We start from the raw sequence: 19,197 nt of genomic DNA on the forward strand, positions 1-19,197 counted from the left end.
TTTCCACTGCTGTATTCCCACAGCCTAGCACAGTGCCTGGCACATGATAGACACTCAAATTTTTTGTTTAATGATTATGTAATCTGGCTCCAAAATCTATGTACCTTTCTTCATTAACTCTGATGCCTTCTGAGTGCACTATTTGTCTTCAATTTAGTCCATTTAATATTTTCCAAGCACCTAATCCTGATGCTTTCTATCACATTTAAATAAACCTCTTAGAATCTTAGAAATAGGATATTTATTCTAGGTGAGAAAAATGAGACATTTAATGACTGGTCCATGATGGGTCAATCAACCTTGGAAGACAGTGATCCCTTGGGTTTGTTCTTTAAAGTAGGACAAAGAAGAGCAAATAAAAATAAAATTACTAGCCCTCAAAGAAAATGCTATTTTACTTAACTTCAATATTCTATTATGACCCTGCTAAAAGGGCCTCTTTAATGTTTATAATCCTTATATAAACAAAGAACAGAGGCTAGAATGCCTTCTGGTTTTCTCCTGCATATAAGTTGACATTAGGTTTTAGGGGGCAACATTGTCCACTAGATCAGTGGTGCTCAAACTTAGGCATGCATCTGGAAAGCTTGTTATAACACTGACTGCCCGGCCCTATCCCAGAATTTCTGATTCAGATAGGTCTAGGGCTGGCCCCAAGAATTTTCATTTCTAATTAATTCCTAGGTTATGCTGATACTGGTCTGAAGACCATACTTGGAGAACCACTGCACTAGATTAACTGGAAAAATATCATTGTTCTTATTTCACTCCCTACTTTTAACACTCCTAGCCCTGACTTAATTTCCACCTCTAGGCTTAGTGCTGAACCCTTTATTTGGTATCAGTTCTGACCTAAGGAGAGGGTACTTACAGCAATCAACCTCAGTGATGTCTGTCATCAAGTTCCATTTGCTTACTGGTTCCTTTGACCTCAGTCCCCTATATTCTCAATGACTGAATTACAACTATTGTCCCTAGCTTCTCAATGCCTGGCTCCTGGTCCCAGTTGCCCTGCCTCCCCACTTCCCACCTCAATGGCTAGGTCCATGACACTTGTTTTCAGATCTCCTGCATGTCAAATGCCTGCCATTTAGGCTCCAGCAAGTCAGGTGGACTCAGCTTTGATATTCATTAATGTGCTAAATCCTACCTTTCAAATGATTCTCTACACATACTCTCATTATTTCAAATTGTCTTCTTCTATGCAATATTTATTTTCATTGTGCCCAGATCTGACTTCTAGATTTATGTCTCCATGAGCCAGTTCCTAGGTGGATGAATCATGCTAACCACACCCAGAACTTCACTTACACTGAGCCGCTGCCATATCTAATCTTGCCCATTCTATTTTAGGGTACAGTGGGGAGAACCTTGGAGTCAGACAGACCTAGTCTCGAATCTAAGCTCTGCCACTTATTAGTTATGCCATATTGCTAAGTAACTTAGCCTCTAAGAGCAAGATAGCTAAGTTGTTCTGAGAAGTCAGCGAGGTTATATGTGTAAAGCATCAAGCATAGAGGTTCAACAGTGTTCATTAGATGTTAGTTTCCTTCTGATCCTCCTGCTAAATTATGCAGCTTCCTTAGGTAAACGGTTTAGTCAAGAAGGCTAAAACTATTTCCCTGCAAAAACCTTTCTTTCAAATACCTATAGTATCTGTTTTACTGGACATTCTATTTAACTGTAGAACTTTTTAAAAATCAACTCAAGACCAGGAAAAATAAAAATTAAAGAGATGGTTGTAGTGTATGTGTTGGGAATTGGCAGAAGAGACAAAGGGATTCCGGTACTGATAATATAAGCCATATTTTCATTACTGCTTTTGGCAATGTGAGAAGAACATCTATGCCCTTCCTGTACAGTATTCAGAAAACTTCTTAACTTGATGGTATCTCAGATCCCTTTGAGAATCGATTGAATGTTGCAGACCTTCTCCACAGAAAAATGCACAGATTCACCATTACATTTCATGTGCTTCCCCCTCTTAGGTTAAGAACTCCTGACCTCGAGCACAGGGGAGTATACTTACCCAGAACTGCAAGCCATGGGAGTTTAATGCAACAGAAAGAACATGGGATATGGTGTCAGAAGACCTTGAGATGACTCTTCTCACTCTGGTATGTAATAGATATCCAACTTTGGGCTTATCATGTAACCTTTCAAATATTACTTCTCATCTGTAATTTGGTGGATAACAATTTTTACCTACCTCTCAGGGTTGTTGTTAGAATCAAATGAGAAAATGTACAGGAGAAAAGAACACTATTACTTGTAAATGACTTTACAGATATTAGTTATTAACATTCTCTGGAAACCTACTGAATTTATAAACACAGGGGCAAGCTTGAAAATCCAAATTATTGAAACTAATGGAATATATCATACCAGAGAATTATCTTAATAAATAAAAAAGCATAATAATGATTTTAATAAAAATGAAATTAATAATTTTAAACTAGTCCTATACACTTTGAATGTCAAAATAATCATGGCTGAAGCACTTATGCTCCTTTTTAAAGGAAATCTTGAGAAACTTCAAGCCCAAATCTCTAACTGGGATTGAGAAATTTAGATATTTTGAGTGGAAATCAAATCCAAGGAGAAAAAAGATGAATAGTCCCATATTTCTCTCTACCCTACAGGAAACATATTTCTTGCTATGAAAAAACCATCTGAGACGGAGAAAGTCATGCTGATTTAGTTTTCTTTCAAGGGACACAGGGGAAGACAAAGCCTTCTCTGTGGGAACAAGCGTCCTTCTATTTTAAACTAAGTCTACTAACATTTTAGAAGCTCTTCTTTTAAAACTTTAGAGAAAGAAGATATTTAAAATATTAAAGTAGGCTACGAATTTGATTGTATATTCTAACCACAACGTCATACATCTAAAATGGCAGATCTCCACAACAACAAAGTAAGTTTATTTCCTTATCCTGATTCCTCTTATGGATCTAAGGCTAAAAATTGTCACCAGGACCAATTCTGCCCTCATAATAAGACAGTAATACTAGCCATATTCCCTTGACTGGCTGTTCCAAATAACAATTCTATTAACTTTTTATTTTGAAATAATAGATTTAAAGAAAAGTTGTAAAGATAGTACAGAGAGTTCTTGTATACCATTCATGCAACTTCCCCTAATGTTAACTTCTCATGTAACCATGGTATAGTCATCAAAACTGAAAATTAACATCGCTACACTGCTGCTAACTAAACTATAGACTTTGTCAGATTTTCCTAATTTTTACACTAAGGTTCTTTTTCTGTTCCAGGATCCAATCCAGGATATTACCTTACATTTACTCATCTCCTTAGCCTCTTCCAATTTGACAGCTTCTTGGTCTTTCTTTGTCTTTTACTACCTTGAAGCTTTTGAAAAGTACTTGTCAGGTATTTTGTAAAATGTTCCTCAATTTGAGTTTGTCTGATGTTTTGTCATGATTAGACTGAAGTTATGAATTTGGGGTAAGGATATCATAGAGGTAACATGCCCTTCTCATTTCATCATATCAGAGAGTACAGGATACTCACGTGACTTATTACTGATGATGTTATCTTTACCACTCAAAGGATAATTTTTCATGCTAGGAATCTGTCTATATGGTAGCTAAACCTAGGATGGTTACCACCCTTATTTGGAAAATAAGCAAAGGTTCAGCTGCTCAACTAAGAAACTCTGGGAACTACTGAAGGTAGTATAGTCAAACAGGTGTTGGTTTGAGTCTGTTTCTGCCACTTACTAGTTGTCTGTTGGGGGGCAAATTACTCAAGTCTGAGTTTCTTCACCTGTAAAATGAGAATAATACCACTTCAACCAGTTGTTATTTTATCCTTACAAGATAGTATATATAAAGCACTTAGCTTGGCACATAGTAAATAATCAATAAATGTTAATGCTGTTCATTCTGGGGTTGATGGTGGTAGTAATAATGTTAGTAGTATTTGCCAAGTTGTGTTGTGTGTTATTTTCATCTCAGAAGGAAGTCAAACTACAGACCAGAAAAATACTACGTGTTTATAAGATTTTTAAACTTTTTAAGTGTATTAAAATGTCCTATCAGAGAGATGTTTAACTAGAGATTAAATATGTGGGTTTTTTCTTCTTTAGCAAGAGAAGTTTGCAATTGCTTTGCCATTTGGGCAGAGGTAGAAAATAACCTTCAAGCAGATCCTACTGACTGGGTAAAGAATCATTTAAGAATGAAATTAGAATACTCCCTAACACCATACACAAAAATAAACTCAAAATGGATTAAAGACCTAAATGTAAGGCCAGACACTATCAAACTCTTAGAGGAAAACATAGGCAGAACACTCTATGACATAAAACACAGCAAGATCCCTTTTGACCCACCTCCTAGAGAAATGGAAATAAAAACAAAAATAAACAAATGGGACCTAATGAAACTTAAAAGCTTTTGCACAGCAAAGGAAAACATAAACAAGACGAAAAGACAACCCTCAGAACGGGAGAAAATATCTGCAAATGAAGCAACTGACAAAGGATTAACCTCCGAAATTTACAAGCAGCTCATGCAGCTCAATATCAACAAAACAAACAACCCAATCCAAAAATGGGCAGAAGACCTAAAGAGACATTTCTCCAAAGAAGATATACAGATTGCCAACACACACATGAAAGGATGCTCAACATCACTAATCATTAGAGAAATGCAAATCAAAACTACAGTGAAGTATCACCTCACACCAGTCAGAATGGCCATCATCAAAAAATCTATAAACAATAAATGCTGGAGAGGGTGTGGAGAAAAGGGAACCCTCTTGCACTGTTGGTGGGAATGTAAATTGATACAGCCACTATGGAGAACAGTATGGAGGTTCCTTAAAACACTAAAAATAGAACTAGCATACGACCCAGCAATCCCACTACTGGGCATATACCCTGAGAAAACCATAATTCAAAAAGAGTCATGTACCACAATGTTCATTGCAGCTCTGTTTACAATAGTCAGGACATGGAAGCAACCTGAGTGTCCATCGACAGATGAATGGATAAAGAAGATGTGGCACATATATACAATGGGATATTACTCAGCCATAAAAAGAAACGAAATTGAGTTATTTGTAGTGAGGTGGATGGACCTAGAGTCTGTCATACAGAGTGAAGTTAGTCAGAAAGAGAAAAACAAATACCGTATGCTAACACATATATATGGAATCAAAAAAAAAAAAAAAAGGTTCTGAAGAACCTAGGGGCAGGACAGGAATAAAGACACAGACGTAGAGAATGGACTTGAGGACACAGGGAGGGGGAAAGGTAAGCAGGGACAAAGTGAGAGAATGGCATGGACTTACATATACTACCAAATGTAAAATAGCTAGCTAGTGGGAAGCAGCCGCCTAGCACAGGGAGATCAGCTCGGTGTTTTGTGACCACCTAGAGGGGTGGGATAGGGAGGGTGGGAGGGAGACACAAGAGGGAGGAGATATGGGGATATATGTATATGTATAGCTGATTCACTTTGTTATACAGCAGAAACTAACACACCATTGTAAAGCAATTATACTCCAATAAAGATGTTAAAAATTAAAATAAAATAAAAAAAGAATCATTTAAGTTAGGGTTCCCTTAGTAAGTTTAGAGTGAAGAGGCCCCACTGTCCTGAGAGAAGGGTTTAACAAGACCTTTTGTATTGGGGAAGAAGGGAGATTTATAGTTTGTTAGGTAAAAGATTCTACAAAATGTCCTCAACCAGTACTCTTGGAACTGGCTTATACACTGGGATGTAGCTGCACGTATAAACTAAAGGAGCCAGTTGTTAAATCTCTATAACTTCCGAGCCCCAATTTAGAGTATAATTGAAGGAACTTGGAACCAAGGGAGTGGGTTCATCCTACCTCAAAGAAGCATTGCTGCCAACGATTCTTGACCAGTAAAAGCATCATCTCAGTAGTGAGCAAGCATCATCTGTCAGGTTGTTCAGGGTCAGGCCTCAACCCCAAAATTCAATATAAGAGTAAGAAACAACAAGATCAGTGACCTGATCAGAATCATGTTCCCCTGATACTCAGCATTAGAGGGGGATTGACTCCTAGAGCTACCGGAAAATTAGTAATTAATTGTTGGGGAATGGATTGATGCAAAAAGAGGGCACTGGATTTATGCTACTGAGGCATATGAGTGTCAGAGTAATTAATTGTAAAATAAAAGAGGTATGCCTATATTTGAAGCCCGTTCGCGGAAAGTTTATCAGTTGTATAAGCTTTCAACTTCCCCATATCTATTGTTTGCTACCCCCACAGGCCTCTCTATAAAGACGAATAGTTTTTAAAATGCTTAAAAGGTAAAAGGCCCCTGGATTTATTTTTAGCAAAACAGAAAGAACATGAGTATGGGGACATGGCTTGACACTTAGCAGCAAGGCTTATGAGGGAATAAAAATCCCATGGGATACAGTGGGTGGTAGCAACTACTGAAGCATAGGAAAGCAGATTCAATTCCTGCAGCCTGCAACAAAGGAAGAATGGTAAGCATACTGTGAGGGTACGGGCCTAAGAAGGAATCCTGGGACTGAGCACTTCCCTAAATTCAACTTAGAAACACAAACTGCCTTTAGATTTGTGTGTATGCATTAATGCAAAAATCATAAACTTTCTAGAGAATTATACACGGAAACACTATCATGGGGCAGATCACCATTCTCCTTTCTCTCCGCAGTCTCTCCATTCTCACAGTTTTCATTCTGCCTCTGATCTCCCCCTACTTATATCCACCCAATCTACTACTGCTAGAACACAGTGTTGATCTTTTACCTGCTTAAAATTGCTTTGTGAATAAAATCCAAATCATGTGTCTGGCCCTTAAGGCCCTCTGGGACCTGACCCCAGCAGGACTTGCCAGATTTATCTCCTCTGCCCCACTGCTCTTCCACCTTACATCCTGTGTAAGCACATCTCTGAGATGTTAATCTTGCTGTTTCTATTCTGTAACGTTCTTTTCCACCTTTTGCACTTCCGTATGTCTAAATCCTTTCCTTCCTTCAAACTGAGGTCAAAAGCTATCTCCTCAATGAAATCATCTCTGATTTTTCCAGCTATAAGTGATATCTCCCAGTTTCTTAATCCCCTTAACATTTTACATTTTATCTTTCTATTTTATGATGTGGCTCAGTTTTTTTTACCTTGTATTATATATATACATATATATACGTATATATATATATATATATATACATATATATATGTATATATATATGTATGTATGTATGTATATATGTATTTCTTTTCTTTTTTTAATTAATTAATTAATTAATTTATTTATTTATTTATTTTTGCCTGTGTTGGGTCTTCGTTTCTGTGCGAGGGCTTTCTCTAGTTGTGGCGAGCAGGGGTCACTCTTCATCGCAGTGCGCGGGCCTCTCACTGTCGCGGCCTCTCTTGTTGCGGAGCACAGGCTCCAGACGCGCAGGCTCAGTAGTTGTGGCTCACGGGCCTAGTTGCTCCGTGGCATGTGGGATCTTCCCGGACCAGGGCTCAAACCCGTGTCCCCTGCATTGGCAGGCGGATTCTTAACCACTGCGCCACCAGGGAAGCCCTATATATGTATTTCTTAATGATCTTACTAGACCAGAAGCTCCTTTGGTCTTCGCATTGTCTTATTTATTTCCCACAAGGTCTATTAAAGTATCCTGCACATAATTTGTTAAACAAATAAATACCTTGGTACCAAATACTACATTTATATGAACTTGATTATCTGTACTATTAGCATATATATAACTACAGATTTGGGGGAGCTTCTCAGAAGAAGCACAATAAATAATCTTTTAATATTATCAATAATAAAACTTTAACTTTAAAAGATTTCTTTTAAAAATTCCAAACTGACCTAAAACTGGCTTAATAAAATGAAACAAGCAGAGGATTCTGCAATATGGTTTAGGAAAAATTATGCATTTGATCAACAGCAACTACATCAATTCACTGTGACATGTTACGTTAATGTTCACAAAGGTCACCAATAGCTGGGAGGAAAAAGTGTTTTGTTTGTTTTTTTCATTCGACTACAGATGATATCTAGTTAATAATTAGAAGACCAGGAGGGCAGATCATGCTCTGTATTGAAAGGAGGATTAAAGACAGAGTGCACTGAAAAACATACAAAGCTTTCCAAACTGTAATAGACATGCATTATTTACACTTAAACCTCAATGCACTCAGTGCCTTTTCTAAATAAGCCCCTGTCTGGCTATTTATTAACATTCAAATTTTATTCTAATCTGTTTTACCATGAACTTTACATGATTTATTTTCTAAGGTATAAACCATTTGGAACTGTAGAAACATTTATTGAAACAAATGAACCACGATATAGGATAAGGGCTGAGATCAGTTACCTGCTTCTGACCAAGACAGCTACCTTTGAAAATTCTACCTTCAAGGAAAAAAATACTGAAGTGTACCAAAAAAAAAAAAGGTAATTTAAACTAGAGATTGGTATAATTGCAAGAATAATAACAGAGGTATAGAATAAAGTTATTTTTAAGTAAAATTAAAGCTATGAGGCTTTGTTTTGTTTTCCTTAGAATATGCTAGTTTCCTTTCCTAAGAATATGCTAGCTAGTTTATAAGATTTCTTGAGTTTGACACACAATGCACATGCAGGTGTCTACCAGACACCACTATCTGAATGTCCCATAGAAAATGAACATGTTGAAGCCTAAGATCATAATCATCTCCTTCCAACTTGCTTATCCACCTGTATTCTTTATCTAGTTAATAGAATATCTCTTCACTCATGTTCCTGTGCCAGAGCCAGAGCCAGAGCGAAACATGGGAGTCATATTTATCTCTCTCTTACTCTATAAATACAATCAACCATCTAGTTCTGTAGATTTTCTCTCTTACGCTGGTTCCCTCCTCTCCAGCACCATTGCCAATGCCAGTGTCAATGCCTTAGGATCAGTGTCAATGCCTTTAACTTCTCTTGCTTCGAGAGTTACACGATAGCCTTTCTCCCTGGTCTCTCTGCCTGAGCTCACTCTCTCTATCCACCAGACTTCTGATGGAGTAATTGTTCTAACGAGCAAATCCAATGTTACTCCTTACTCAGTATTCTTCAATGGACAAACTAATTTACATGGCATATCAGGCCCTTCGTGGTCTGGCCCTGTTTACTCTTAACCATTCATTCATTCTGTTCATTCATCAAGTATTTACTGAGTCTACTTTGTACCAGGTACTATTCTAGGTATTAGAGATACAACAGTAAACAAACAGACAAAAATCTCATCTTTTCAACCTTTCCTCTCTACCACTGTCAAGTGTTCCCTGCCATCAAGAAATAGTGAGCCACTTGCAGTCTACTAAAAGATGGCTTGTTCTTTCATGCAAACTTCTACTCATCCTTCAAATTTCAATTTAAATGCAACTTCCTCTCTCAAGACCTCCTGAATCTCCTGTGTACTTTATAAATACTCATATTATGTTTGTGTTTCTATCTTTCCATTTCAAGTTCCTTGAATATATCTTGAATATCTTTTGACATATAGTTGGCAAATGCAATGTCTGTTAAATGAAATAAGTGAATAAAATGACAAAGGTTTCCTCAAGTTTTAATTGTTTCTAGTGATCAAATAACTTTTTCTTGATGTCCCAGAATTACAGGCAAAGTAATAAGTAAGAGTTAACACAAGCAACTGTTACTCCTTATTACACAACAGATGATTTTCAGAGCCCCATATGAATGTTAAGTCTTGGCGATTTTGTCATCTTTCTATTTGACATTTATTTCAGCCTAAGTTTATTTCATGAGTAAAATTTTGCCCTCTGCCCTGGGGCATATTCCCATAATTAAAAATGCAAAGTAGTAAATATTTCAACATACACTATACAGCAGCAACCACAGGTTTTATGGGAAAGGATATTACGCAACGACAGAACTTCGTTATCTCACAGAGACAGTTTTAAATGATGCACCTTGTATACTAACCTACTATGGATACATTAAAAAATCTCAAATCAGTATATGACTGCCTACATATAAGTCAACCCTGACGACATTCTAAGGCTATATTAAGAGAGTCAGGCTCTCACTAGGCATACTGCTTTATTGAGATAAAATGCTATCTGATTTCTCCATTCATTTATTCAACATATGTCCAAATGTGAACCAGGAAAATATCAGAAATGTATTCCAAAAGCAAAAGTGAAAAGATAGATATTGTAGACCAAATCCTTCCCAATTAAACAGGTTGGAACACCACTGTTGATGTGAGGGGTGGCCATCTGTCAGTACATAAAGGGACTTGTGTTTGCACACAAAGACATTGCTCAACCCACATCTTGCTCCTGCAGCCAAATTCTACCCTCACTGGGGCAACTCCCACTGAAATATATGGGCATAAAGAACAGGCAAAAAAAAAAGAACAGGCAAATAAATTTTTAAAAAGCCAGCTATTCATTCATGGACAGTAGATGTATCAGAGAATCTGGATAGAATTGAGTCCACATTTCTACTTTCATTTTTTTTTTTTTTAAAAAAGAGAACAAGAAGGTCATGACAGAAGAGAATTTGCATATGTGTTAGGAGATCATATTTCTCATCTCATTGTATAAACTTAGGAAATTTTCTTAGATTCACATGTTTTTTTCTCGTCTCATCTCTCTTCCTAAATCATAACCTGTAAGGCACAACTCAGTTCCTACCTCCTCTGGGAATCCTTTCCTAATTATTCCTGCTTTTTCCCTACTCTAAACTACTCTACTTAGAAATTTAGCATATATTTATAAACTTCCTCTAATGTTCTCAATGTCTACTTGGGATTAGTCTTTCCCAAGAAGAGTTATTTATATAGCACCAACTACATAATCAGAAGAAATTCCTATAAAATATCAAGTAGTTGGCACCACAGCATCAAAGTTTCTTACAATACTCACTCACTTTGCTCAATATCTGAGATTTTGAGAGGGGCTATACCAACACAATGGATAGGAAAATATACTATAGATCCAGATTGCATATGTTTCAATTCCAACTCTTATTTACTGGCTATTATATCATAAGTTAGGCAAGTTACCTAACTTGCAACTCTTTTCCTGTACAAATGAGAATAATAATAATAGTGCCTTCCTGATATGGTTGCTATGAGGATTAAATTAATCACTACATTCAAAGGCCTTAGGATAGTGCCTAGCATGTGTTCAATTCATTTTAGCTGTTATTATTCTAAAGCATGAAATGTCCAATTTTAAAAAGCATATATGGGTTTCTTTAAAATGGAAGAAAATAAGCTAAACTTTTTTTTCTTCTACAGTGAGCAATTTCTTCTTTAGCCTACCAACAGAAACAGATATCCCAACCCCTACTCATACCCAAGACTGGGTGACTTAATTCTTCTCTTTTGTGAGTCACCAATTCTATTCCTCATTTGAAAAAAAAAACAGGGGACTTCCCTGTTGGTGCAGTGGTTAAGAATCCGCCTGCCAATGCAGGGGACACGGGTTCAAGCTCTGGTCTAGGAAGATCCCACATGCCGTGGAGTAACTAAGCCTATGTGCCACAACTACTGAGCCTGAGCTCTAGAGCCTGCGAGCCACAACTAGTGAGCCCGCGTGCCACAACTACCGAAGCCCATGCGCCTAGAGCCCGTGCTAAGCAACAAAGAGAAGCCACCGCAATGAGAAGCCCTTGCACTGCAACAAAGAGTAGGCCCACTTGCTGCAACTAGAGAGAAAGCCCATGTGCAGCAACAAAAACCCAATGCAGCCAAAAATAAAAATAAGTAAATAAATATAATAAATTAAAAAAATTTTTAAAAAATTAAAAAACAGACTCAACTACTGGGGGGTTACTGAGTTGAATCTAAGTGCCAGTTACAATGTAAGTGGGTATACACACACACAATTTAATTCTCACAAAAATTCTTCATGCTACATTTATGAATCCTATTTTACAGATGAAAACACTGAGGCTCAGAGAGGTCAAATATCTTAATCAAGATTGTACAGTTAGTAAGTGGCTAAATCAAGAATGGAATCAAAGTACTAATTTCAGATGCCACCTCCTTTCTGCTACATATCACATTACTTGCCTACAATTTCCTTTTTCCCTTAACTTACCCACATATAATTTATAGCAGAGCAGAACACAGAGGTGCTTCCTCAGAGTTCACCCAAATGTTCTTGCCAAAGTACATAGTCCCGCAACTTCCCATTTCTGTTCCTCAAGTCTCATGTCAATTTAACTTCCTTTCTTGTAGTAAGAAATGCAGTGCTTACAATTTTGGAAACACAAAAGACCCCGAATAGCCAAAGCAATCTTGAGAATGAAAAACGGAGCTGGAGGAATCAGGTTCCCAGACTTCAGACTATACTACAAAGCTACAGTAATCAAGACAGTATGGAACTGGCACAAACACAGAAACATAAATCAGTGGAACAGGATAGAAAGCCCAGAGATAAATCCATGCACATATGGTCACCTTATTTTTGATAAAGGAGGCAACAATACACAATGGAGAAAAGATAGCCTCTTCAATAAGCGGTGCTGGGAAAACTGGACAGCTACATGTAAAAGAATGAAAGTAGAACACTCCCTAACACCATATACAAAAATAAACTCAAAATGGATTAAAGACCTAAAGGTAAGACCAGACACTATAAAACTCTTAGAGGAAAACATAGGCAGAACACTCTATGACATAAATCACAGTAAGATCCTTTTTGACCCACCTCCTAGAGAAATGGAAATAAAAATAAACAAACGGGACCTAATGAAACTTAAAAGCTCTTGCACAGCAAAGGAAAACATAAACAAGACAAAAAGACAACCCTCAGAATGGGAGAAAATATTTGCAAATGAAGCAACTGACAAAGGATTAACCTCCAAAATTTACAAGCAGCTCATGCAGCTCAATATCAACAAAACAAACAACCCAATCCAAAAATGGGCAGAAGACCTAAAGAGACATTTCTCCAAAGAAGATATACAGATTGCCAACACACACATGAAAGGATGCTCAACATCACTAATCATTAGAGAAATGCAAATCAAAGCTACAATGAGGTATCACCTCACACCAGTCAGAATGGCCATCATCAAAAAATCTACAAACAATAAATGCTGGAGAGGGTGTAGAGAAAAGGGAACCCCCTTGCACTGTTGGTGGGAATGTAAATTGATACAGCCACTGTGGAGAACAGTATGGAGGTTCCTTAAAAAACTAGAGATAGAACTAGCATACGACCCAGCGATCCCACTACTGGGCATATACCCTGAGAAAACCATAATTCAAAAAGAGTCATGTACCACAGTGTTCACTGCAGCTCTATCTACAATAGCCAGGACATGGAAGCAACCTAAGTGTCCATCGACAGATGAATGGATAAAGAAGATGTGGCACATATATACAATGGAATATTAGCCATAAAAAGAAACAAAATTGAGCTATTTGTAGTGAGATGGATGGACCTAGAGTCTGTCATACAGAGTGACAGTAAGTCAGAAAGAGAAAAACAAATACCGTATGCTAACACATATATATGGAATCTAAAAAAAAAAAAAAAAAAAAAAAGGTTCTGAAGAACCTAGGGGCAGGACAGGAATAACGCTGATGTAGAGAATGGACTTGAAGACACAGACACAGGGAGGCGGAAGGGTAAGGTGGGAGGAAGTGAGGGAGTGGCATTGACATATATACACTACCAAATGTAAAACAGATAGCTAGTGGGAAGCAGCCGCTCGGTGCTCTGTGACCACCTAGAGGGATGGGATAGGGAGGGTGGGAGGGAGATGCAAGAGGGAGGAGATATGGGGATATAGGTATATGTATAGCTGATTCACTTTGTTATAAAGCAGAAACTAACACACCATTGTAAAGCAATTATACTCCAATAAAGATGTTAAAAACATTTTTTTAATAAAATAAAATAAAAAGTCGAAAAGAAAAAAAAAATGAAATGCAGTGCTTAGAGCTGGATTCTGAGCTCCCACGCCTTCCTTCTAATGACTTTCTTTAAGTACAAGTTTTTAAATGACTTTTGTGATACACTGCTTGCTCTGACAAATTGTCTGACATTTTGAAATAATATTATTTTAAAATTTTAATTAAATATTACTCTGTAGTAACTCATAGAAAAGAATTATGGATTTATCTCAAAATTTTAATATGCCTATCCTTGGGGCCAAAACAATCAAGAAATGAGGCTTCTGTGCTCCAATGAAACTTTATTTACAAAAACAGGCAGTGGACCGGATTTGGTTCATGGATTTGGTTTACAGACCCCTGCCCTAGACCTTCGAATGTCCAGTGCACTTTTCCACTACTTTATAGTTACTACCTATTTTCAGAATGGTGTTTTAGCCTATGTCACTTGATGACATTCACTGTCAGGGAAAAGATAAATAAAAAATAATTTGTAAAAGACCTATGAAAACAGCAGTATACTACATAAACATTAGTATTACTTTTTTCCCTCTTCTCCAGCTTCTCAAACTCTCTCTCACTCTTCTCATTTCTTTCTCCTCTAATAAGGTAGTTTGGCCTAGAAGTAAACACTTTTTTATCTTTCCAAAAGTACTCAAAGCAAATGTGTTTGCAGAATCTTATTTTAAAAGAAGTAGTGGACAGGGGACTTCCCTGGTGGTCCAGTGGTTGAGAATCCGCCTTCAAATGCAGGGGATGCGGGTTCAATCCCTGGTCGGGGAACTAAGATCCCACATGCCATGGAGCAACTACTGAGCCTGCGTGCCACAACTAGAGAGCCTGCATGCTGCAACTACAGAGCCCACGTGCTCTGGAGCCCACACGCTGCAACTAGAGAGGAGCCCGCACACCACAACGAAGAGCCCGCACGCCACAACAAATATCCCAAGTGCCGCAACTAAGACCCAGCACAGCCAAATAAATAAATAAATAAATATTATAAAAAAAAAAAAGTAGTGGACATGTCTTTAGATACCAGAATGAACAAACTTATGCAAATCTCACCTTTTAAAATGGTAAGAAATGTGGGCCTTCTGAATATAACTTGTGTCGGCATGTTTTAGGGGAGTAAAGGGAGCAATGGTAAGCAACCGTTATATTCTCAAACTCAAGTAACAAAGTGATTATCAGTTTTCTCATTATAGAAGCTATATGGCAGGATGATAAGAATACTGGACTTAGTACTGGAAGACCAAATTTGGAATTCCTTTTCTGCCACTTACTATCTTTGTGATTTAATAACCTACATAAAAGGAGTTGCTATGAGGATTTAGATAGTTAACTATTTAAAAATACCAAGCATCATAAACATCGATTATTGTTGTATTTGAAATTATAAACTTCTTAAGTTCACATCTATATTTTTAATAGAAGTACAATATGATACAGTATTGTACAATATGATTTTTTGGGGGGGGCTGTGCCACGCTGCATGTGGGATCTTAGTTCCCCGACCAGGGATCAAACCCAGGCCCCCTGCAGTGGAAGCGCGGCGTCTTAACCACTGGACCACCAGGGAAGTCCCTGTACTATATGATTTATAAAGCATCCAAAATATCTACTGCTAAGTATAAAGAAACTTTTCTGCCAAGGAGCTAAAAATTATTTTAAAATACTCCCTCATCAAGCCAACAATATTCCTCTGAAATTTAAAGAAACCAGAATTAATTGAGTGATGTGTGCTGGGTATTTTACATAGATTCTACTCATTTAACCTTCACCACAACCTTGAGAAGAAACTAAGGCGCAGAGAAGTGAAATAACTTGCTGAAATCACAAAGCTCCTAAGTGACAGCCCATCTTGGATCCATACCCAGGTTAGATTGATCCTAAAGCTCTGTTCTTTTCATCACATAACACTGCCTCTTCAGCTTTTTCACTTGGGGTCCACAGAAAGCTAAGTACCTCACACAAGGTCAAATGATAATTACTTTCAGTGGAGTAGAAGGCAAATCCTTAGATTACAGGGCACTGTTCTACTAGATTAAGTCACCTACAAATAATTTACTATTTTAAAGGTAATTTCCAGACAATTTCTGCTTAATCTAGTTTTGGTCCCCCAAAATGTATATACTGGTACATAGAGTGAAACCAGTCTTTTTCACACTAATTAAAGAAATTAGGATATTACCAAGTTTAAGCCTTACATGTGCAAAGAAACAGCTTTAGAATTTTGAAAAGAGAAAAAATAAACCAAAGAATAAGTTTCCTGAAACTCTAATGGTATGTTAATAAACATAACAAGGACATTTTCACTGGAAATGCCTGGAAGTTATTGCTTCCAGGAAGCAGACTGCTTTCTCAATACTTTTTTTCCATGAAATTTAGAGAAACTATTACAAGGCAAAATTGGTTACCAAGGTGCTTTTGAAGAACTAAATCAGTAAATTAGAAGCTTTTAAATCTTGACATTAAATATAATTCACAAAATGATAAAAATATGTGAAATATTTTGTAAATCTATGGCCCCTTTATTTAAACCAGTCTGGTCCTTGAGAGCAGAGGCCTTTTTGTGTGTGTGATAAAATAAAATTAATTTTACCTTCAACTTCTGCTGCTTACCTGTTGCAGAGTATGCTGAGGGCTCCACGTGGACTACAGTCACATGGCAGACAGAGCCTGGAAGTATGATTCAGGTACAAACCCTCCTTGCAGGTTTCACAGCGAAGACCCTGATAACCTGGCTGACACTCGCACTGCCCTGTGGTCTGGTTGCAGCGATTCACATCCAGGCTTCCGACCACAGAGCAGTTACACACATATCCTGCAAAGAAAAGAGGGAAAGAGATATCAACTAAGGTTTAATGCTTTCCTAATAAAATGAGCTCTATTTTATTTTTCTTAATAAATATTCATGACAACTTTGTAAGGATGGATAAAATTAAGTCTAGTTCAAATTCACTTTCTATCCTATTTAGTTTATTTAAATTGGGAATTATATGCAGTAAAGTACATAAACTAATTATAAAACTAACATTCTCAATTTCTTTTTCAGCACTCTTCATCTTCTAGCCCTCTTACCCTATACTCCAATGTGTGGGTGGGTCCGTATATTACTAGTTTTTCTGGATTAGAAATCTCCAAAGGCAGGGCCTATGCTTATCTACATGGCACTGAGAGAACATGCTGGAAATGACAACACGTTAAATAATAAATAATCCCGCTGTATAGCAGCAAGAGCTCAGACGGTTGACTGTGGTAACTTATACAGGTCAGACAAGATTGTGCTACAGCTGGAATCATGAACTAGTATGTTCTTCCCAGGAAGAAATTAATGGAGAATTGAAACTTTAAGGTGAGCAAATGACAAACAATAAATCCCAGATAAGAACGTTTACAGGGGCATCCTGATCAGTGGGTTAAAACCAATCACAATTTGAATCTCTTTCCCAAATTAAAAGATTTAGAAAATAAACATTTTCTTTAGATATTTCAAACAGTTTTTTGAATGAAAATATTTAGAAGTAGTTGGTTTTAGCTTTTTTAAAAAAAAAAATCATTTCCGTAGTTTTTTTTTTTAAGATTTATTTTATTATTTATTTAATTTATTTTTGGCTGCATCGGGCCTTAGTTGCAGCGTGCAGGATCCTCCGTTGCAGCACCCGGGCTCCTCATGGCGGCACCCGGGCTTCTCTCTAGTTGTGGCCTGTGGGTTTTTCTCTTCCCTAGTTGTGGCTCGTGGGCTCCAGAGCGCGTGGGCTCTGTAGTTTGTGGCACGCGGGCTCTCTCATTGTGGCATGCAAGCTCAGTAGTTGTGGCACGTGGGCTTAGTTACTCCGCGGCATGTGGGATCTTCCTAGACCAGGGCTCGAACCCATGTCCCCTGCATTGTAAGGCGGATTCTTTACCACTGGACCACCAGGGAAGTCCCAGCTTTAGCTTTTTTTTGTTTTTTACATCTTTATTGGAGTATAATTGCTTTACAGTGTTGTGTTAGCTGCTGCTGTATGACAAAGTGAATCAGCTATATGTATACATATATCCCTGTATCCCCTCCCTCTTGCGTCTCCCTCCCACCCTCCCCATCCCACCCCTCTAGGTGGTCACAAAGCACCAAGCTGATCTCCCTGTGCTATGCGGTTGCTTCCCACTAGCTATCTTACATTTGGTAGTGTATATATGTCCATGCCACTTTCTCACTTCGTCCCAGCTTCCCTCCCCCCCAACCCCAACCCCGTCCCGGTGTCCTCAACGCCATTCTCTACATCTGCATCTTTATTCCTGTCCTGCCCCTAGGTTCATCAGAACCTTTTTTTTTTTAAATTTAGATTCCATATATATGTGTTAGCGGCTTTAGCTTTTTAATGCAGATACATTTAAAGGTCAGTTAGGATTTGTTTTTTGCTATTATTTATACTCATTCTATTAAGAAGAAAGTATTTTCAACATAGTTTGACAAAGTATCAACATAGGACTTTCTAACCATATACAGAAACATGTAGTTAAAGTCAATTGCAGATAAAACCTTGTACATATTTTAGGAATAGCCCCCATTCCAAAGTAGCTATGGACCTCGGTTTAAAAAGCTCAGAGAAATCTATGACAAATTATACTTCTGAATAAGTAAGGAACTATCAATATATAAAATGACATTATACATATAGATAAAAGTTTAGCTTGAAGAAAAATCTTTAACATAACTTTTACTTTTAAAAAGATACTGGATAAACTGGATCCAGAGTCTTAAAAAGAAAGCTATAAAGAAGTTTGCTTCTCTATTCTAGACAAGGAAATTAACCTTCAAAATTCTTTATGTCATCACAAATAGCTTATGCACACAAGTCCAAACAAAGGATTCCACAAAGATATTCTCACTTGGCCAACTCTTGGCCCACACTTCTTCAGTTCCTAACCTTTGGTGTCAGCTTATCTCCCTGCTCTTCACACCTCTTCTAATTTGTAAATATACCAAATGAATGAATATGTAAGTGATTTGTTTATTTTATGTATATTTTAAGCTTGAGTGGTGAATTAGTTACAAAACCCAGAGGAGAGTTCAGATTTCTTCAGCCCCAAACTTAGGAAAGGAATAAGCTTCCCATCTCAGTCAGGATTCTTATTTTTACTAAACTACATAAGCATGACATTTCTGTGATAGAGTTACATGTTTTCACATTATTTCTAGTTTCTGGGTTTGTGTGTGTGTGTGTGTGTGTGTGTGTGTGTGTGTGTGTGTGTGTGGTTTTTGTAAATAAGGAAGCCGTGTTTAGTGGTCTGTAAACCTGCCAATAACAACTGCATGGCAAGGCCT

General features: G+C 37.4%; 1 protein-coding gene across 2 annotated transcripts in view; it reads right to left on the reverse strand.

Annotated features, from left to right (window-relative positions):
- The window catches only part of MEGF9 (multiple EGF like domains 9), an 85,385-nt gene that overhangs the window by 26,730 nt on the left and 39,458 nt on the right, over nt 1-19,197 (reverse strand). For both annotated transcript variants that reach the window (XR_009503759.1, XM_059925480.1), the window contains exon 2: nt 16,509-16,710. Coding sequence is in view for 1 of the 2 variants with exons in the window: in XM_059925480.1 (XP_059781463.1) it covers nt 16,509-16,710 (202 nt within the window). In the remaining variant the exon portion in view is untranslated. The remainder of the gene's footprint in view (nt 1-16,508; nt 16,711-19,197) is intronic.

This window comes from Balaenoptera ricei, chromosome 6, assembly GCF_028023285.1.
Source record: "Balaenoptera ricei isolate mBalRic1 chromosome 6, mBalRic1.hap2, whole genome shotgun sequence".
In the NCBI taxonomy this organism is placed as follows: Eukaryota; Metazoa; Chordata; class Mammalia; order Artiodactyla; family Balaenopteridae; genus Balaenoptera; species Balaenoptera ricei.